The sequence below is a fragment of the Carlito syrichta genome, unplaced genomic scaffold, assembly GCF_000164805.1.
Source record: "Carlito syrichta isolate Samal-C Ts95f unplaced genomic scaffold, Tarsius_syrichta-2.0.1 Scaffold306526, whole genome shotgun sequence".
NCBI lineage: Eukaryota > Metazoa > Chordata > Mammalia > Primates > Tarsiidae > Carlito > Carlito syrichta.
Genome location: NW_007250622.1, coordinates 74,455 through 79,763, shown reverse-complemented (window position 1 = coordinate 79,763; position 5,309 = coordinate 74,455). Strand labels below are relative to the sequence as shown.

General features: G+C 53.7%; 1 protein-coding gene across 1 annotated transcript; it reads right to left on the bottom strand.

Annotated features, from left to right (window-relative positions):
• Nucleotides 1–556: 556 nt before the first annotated feature.
• TMEM176A (transmembrane protein 176A) lies at nt 557–5,222 on the bottom strand. Its single transcript, XM_008063070.1, has 7 exons — nt 5,141–5,222; nt 4,242–4,430; nt 3,616–3,726; nt 2,227–2,283; nt 1,883–2,098; nt 1,239–1,349; nt 557–867 (listed from the first exon to the last, which is right to left on the bottom strand). Exons 2-7 carry the CDS (start codon nt 4,428–4,430, stop codon nt 811–813), a joined length of 741 nt encoding a protein of 246 aa, XP_008061261.1. The 5' UTR covers nt 5,141–5,222; the 3' UTR covers nt 557–810.
• Between the last annotated feature and the right edge of the window lie 87 nt (nt 5,223–5,309).

Below are 5,309 nucleotides of genomic sequence, written 5' to 3'. Positions count from 1 at the left end.
CAGCACTTTGGGAGGAGGAGGTGAGAGAATTGCCTGAGCTCAGGGCTTCGAGACCAGCCTGAGCAATATGGCGAGGCGTCACTACAGTAAATCAAAAAATTAGCCAGGAGTGGTGACGCACACCTGTAGTTCCAGCTACTTGGAAGGCTGAGGCAGAAGGATCTCCTGAGTCCTTTAGGTTGAGGCTGTGGTGGCCGTGAGCCACTGCATTCCAGCCTGGCCACAGCCTGGGCCACAGAGTGAGACGCCGACTCAAATAAATAAAATAAATAAATAAATACATACATACATACATAAATAAATGTCCAATTGTCAAATTGCCAAGCATTCCTTTTCTTAAATCTGAATGGTAGGGAGTGGGGCTCAGAGTCTCAGCCCCCTTCATCTTTGCCCCCAAGTCTTTGAACCCACAGCTGCAAAGAGGCACTAGCCCCAAGGCCAACGTCTCTAGCCCCAGACAGGGAGTTGCAGGAAGGTGTCTGAGGTTTGCTGCTGACTCATTCTCCACCGCCTCCCCCAGCCAAGAGAAATCGCCTGGAGTAACGAAGCAAGCAAGTAGCTGCGAACAATAACATGAAGGTTTATTATCAAATGACTGCTCAGGAGAGGACATGAAGCGGCACAGCATGGGGGAGGGGAGCAAGGAAGGGGCAAGCACCCTCGCTGTGGTGGGTGGAGCAGGGCAGTGGCCGTGGTCACGCCAGGGGGATAACTGGAGCTGTGGAAGAGCCACTCTTCCCCAGTCGGGTTCTTCTTCCAGGAGTCAGATGCAGGCAGGCCCCGTGCCGAGGGAGTGCCAGGCACGAGTTATCAGGACAGGCAAGGCTCGATCTCACTCACTCCCAACAGCTTCTTCTGGTCTGTTTTCTAAGGGAAGGGGAGGGGCAAGACAACCCTGATTTTGAGAGAGAAGGCAGATGCTCTCCTCCAGGGCAACTCAGTTGTAGAGTTGCCAGATCCAACACAAGTCATGTGGTACCTGATGCAAAGAGCCCCAAAGGCCTAGCATGAAGATAGACTTCCCTAGCTTCCTGGGGTCTTTGGCTTAGGCGCCACTCCGTGGGGGACAGGGGCTCTCTGGGCTGGGCCACCACTGGGATATGGGGAATAGGCATGATGCTACTTGAGACTTGTGTAGTGGGCCCTCTTCTCCTCTCTAAACCATGCATGCTCCATTCCTGTCCCCTCTGAACAGCTCTTCTGCCCCAAACACACAGGCACACACTTTAGGGACTCACCTCCTCAGTTAGGAATCTTCTCCAGCAGTAAAGCCACAGAGGGACCAGAGATGCCAGAAGCATCAGAATCCAGATACCCATAAGCATGATCGTAAGGCTGATGGTCAGGGCCTGGGGACAGAGGGCCAGGGCTGTAGGCACCAGGGTGATGGTTGTCTTTCTGCTCTGTCCCCAGACTTCTCACTTCATCCCCTCGTCCCCAGGTTTGTGGCTTCTGGGGTGGGGGGAAGTCAATGTGTCCTGTGTGCCCAATGTAGCCAGAAACTCCTTTCCTGGGGCCTGTGTCCTCATTTGTACAGTGATGGTCTTGAGCTACGATCTGATTCCCTGATAATCTCCAAGATTGGATTGGATCAAGGGAGAACACGCATTTAAAACCATTGCAGCACTTTGCACATTTGTAATATTGGTTCATTTGTCATTATTTTAATGCTTATTTTTCCTGCTAGCCCGTAACACTCACAGGCTACTTCTCTTTTGTTCAATGCTTTACCTTTGGTGACAGGACTACTTCTCTTTTGTTCTGCTTTACCTTTGGTGACAACAGTCAAGCCTGTTGCATAATAGACAACACCTATTTCTGGTGGAAAGCCTGGCTCTCCCTACCTATCACCTGCTGTTGGTGCTTCCCCTTGGCCACCTACCATCAGCATGTCCAGGTAGGAGTTGCATAGGTGTAGCCTTCTGGCTTCTTCTGGACTCACAGTGCTGGGGAGTGGGGTGTACCAGTCCCCCGAGGAGGACAAACGGCAGCTATCATAGTCATAATAGAAGCCGTCATATAACGAATTAGCCCCAAATACGATGGCAGCAATGGCCGTAGAGAAAGCTAACAGTGCCAGCAGGATCCTCAGCAGGGCCTGGGGAGAGAGGCAGAGAGAAACATCAGTGATTCAGTCTCTCACAGAGCAGCCAGTTATGGAGGCAGAAGCCTGGGGTAGCCTTCAGCCTGAGCCTGGTCCCCTTCCCTTCCCTTCCCTCAACTCACCCAGCAGATTCCACCCCGTTTCTCACAAATGAAGGAAACAGTTCCAGCCAGCACAGCCTGGGGAGAGATTGAACCAGGAGCAGGGTTATTATTTTCTCAATAAAGAATGTGCTGGGAAATGGGAGTCCTCTTCCACCACAGAGCCCTTCCCCAGCACATTCTTAAGTGGGTTTGAAATCTTGCTAAGCTTTGTCCTCTGTGGTAAAGTATCTGTTGAGGGTGTAGAGCCTGGATTACATTCTCGAGGCTGCAGGATGCTCTGATTTACTGACATTGAAAAGCTCTGGGCAGGGAACCAAGAGAGCTGACTATGTGACTCAGGACACGCCACCACCTCCTCTGGCTGCTTTCTCACCTGCACAAGCAGGAAATGTGCCTGGGCCTAGGTAACTGGGGTAATTCCCATTGCTAACATTCTGTAACCCCACGTTGAAGCTGGTGGTGCGAAGGCAACAAGGAGAATAAACTCCTACATCTCTCACAGGAGGTCAACCACTCTCCTGCTCCAGTTACCACGGCCCCTGGTCAAGCCAGATGTAAGCCCATTCTTCCTTCTCCTAAACCTTTTTTAAGTAACACCAAGTGCTTTATGAAAGTTCCAGGGATGGTGGGATCTTGTTGATAGAAGTTGTAGGGTGCTGGAGAAGCTCTCAATATGGGGTGCATCTTTGGGTGCCTCAGGTCTAGAAGCCTATCCCAACAGTGTCCAGCAATCCACCCAGATGGGCTTGGAGAGCAGGAAGTCTAGTATATCCCAAGGGACAGATGGATCCAAATCCTGTCTGACTATTCTGTAACTAACTCAAAGTGTTTTGCCATTGGATGGATGAAAAGGATTATTTTCTCAATAAATATGTGAGTCTTGCTGTTTTTCTGAGTGTGTCGGTGTAAGCCCAAGGGTTCCTCCATCCTACCATGACTAGCCCACCCAGCTCCTATGCAGATGGCACACACACGTCTGTTGATATTAATCCTTGGATTCCCATTGTGTGCAGGACCTGCAGAAGACAATGGGAATAACCAGGAGGTAACCCTTCTTTATGAATCTCATACTGCCTAGCACATTCTGCCTCCCCTATCTCAACACAAGCATCTGGAAGTGAATGGGTCTTTAGATCCTCAGTTGATATTTGCTGAAGGCAGAGAGAGCCTCCCAGCCTGGTGGGAGAACCTGTGGGTAGGGAACTGGGAGAGCTGATGGGTGTGCCTCAGGACAGGCCACCACTGCCCGGGACTGTTTTCTCACCTGCACAACCAGGAAACGGGCCTAGATAACTGTTCCCATTGCTAGCATTCTGCAGCCACTGAAGGTGGCAGTGTGAAGGCAATAAGGAGAGTAACACCCCTGCACCTCTCATGGGAGGTCAACCCTCTTCCTGCTCCACTCACCGCAGCCCCTGTCCAGATGGCAGCTCCTGAGCCCACCACAATGGAGTAAGTGCAGAGGTAGAGGAATCCTCCTAGGACCCAACTAAAGATCCCCAGCACGATCTGTACCACCTGAAAGACAAAGGACTGGAAAACCCGGCTTCCGGATGCCCAGGCACAGAGGTGGCCTTCTGTCCCCAAGACTTAGGGTGGCTCAGACGACCTGCTATTCCAGGTATTAATAGCTAAAATTCCATGACAGAAAGAGAGAAGAGAAGAGAAGAAAAGAGAAGAGGAAGAGGAAGAAGGAGGAGGAGAAGGAGGAAGGAAGGGAAAGACAAAGGGGAGAGAAGAGAGGAGAGCCTGCCCATCAAGAGTCTGGCAGAGTGGAGAGAATGGACTGAGGGCTCCAGCAGTTGGGGTTTTGCTTGGTCAGTGGCTCCTCCACACCACTTCAGCCCAGAGCCTACCCTACCCAGATTCTCACTGAGAAGGCCAGAGAAGCTGATTCCCGAGTAAGAAGATACAAGTGGCTAGATGTCCTACTCAGAGTGTGGGGTGGCAAGAAAAGGGCTCTTCCCTTGGCCTGCTGCAGGGAGACTCGGGTGTCTCTCTTGTGGCCCCATGAGGCAGGCAGCCACACTCACCCATGAGGCCACCAGCAGGCGGTTGCTGCCCCTGGGCTGGGTGGCTGAGGGTTGTAGGGCAGAGCACCAGGTCAACAGGAGCTTGGCTAGGGCCGACTCCTGGTGGATGTGCACGTTGATGTGGGTGGGCTGTGGAGCCTCTGGGGCCAGTTCACCACTATCAGCTGTCCCCATGGTCAAGGACACCATCTGTGAGGAAGAAAGCATCAGTGAGGAAGAGCTGGCAGGTTTTCACAGATTTCATTGGAGTTGGGGAGGTCAGAGGCTAGTGGGGCACAGGGATACCAAATGGCTGCCCTGGTCACAGTGCCCTCCGGAGGGATTAAGACAAGCTGAACTTGCTGGGGCTGCAGCAAGTGCTGAACCCACTGGAACCTTCTCTTTTGCTCCAGATCTGCTCTGTCCCCTCATTCTCCTCCCGGGGCCCTGGCATCTGGGTCAAACAGCGCCTGGCACCCCCACCTTTCATCCTCTCTGCTGACTCACTGGGTTTGGCAGACAGTGGAAGCTCTTCCTTGGGCCTCTGCTCCAGAGCCCTCGGGCTCCGGAAAGGAACCCCCAGCCCAGGCTGCCTGTTGAGCTCCTACGGCAGCTGGACGCCAGAACCACCCCCACCCCAAGACTCCCGCTCCACCAGTGACTACTCCGCCCACACAGTCTGTTCAAGCTGTCCCCCACCCCAGGAAGGACTGCACGGTGGTGCAGGTGGAGGTCAAAGGGCAGGAATGCACCTGGCCTCTCCTCAGGCCCTTTTCTTGAAGTCACATTCCTGGTTGGGGTCCCTCATCCCTCACCGGCCAGCCGTGAGGAAGCAGGCTGGGGCCGTGGCGGGCCCTGGGGAGGGTCCTCTATGTTAGGATCTCCCGGGAAGGGGCTGCCTGGTGTGGGGTGCGCCTCACCTGCCTCCTTGGGGACCGCAGCGAGAGTAGCCGGAGGGCTGCGAGAGCTGGCCAGAGCCAAGACCTGGCAGCGGCGGCGGCGGGAGGGGGAAGTTAGAGACAGAGGGGAGGAGGATGGTGGAGGAGGCCAAACTTTGCACAGCAATTTCCCAGCAAACAGCGGGAGGGG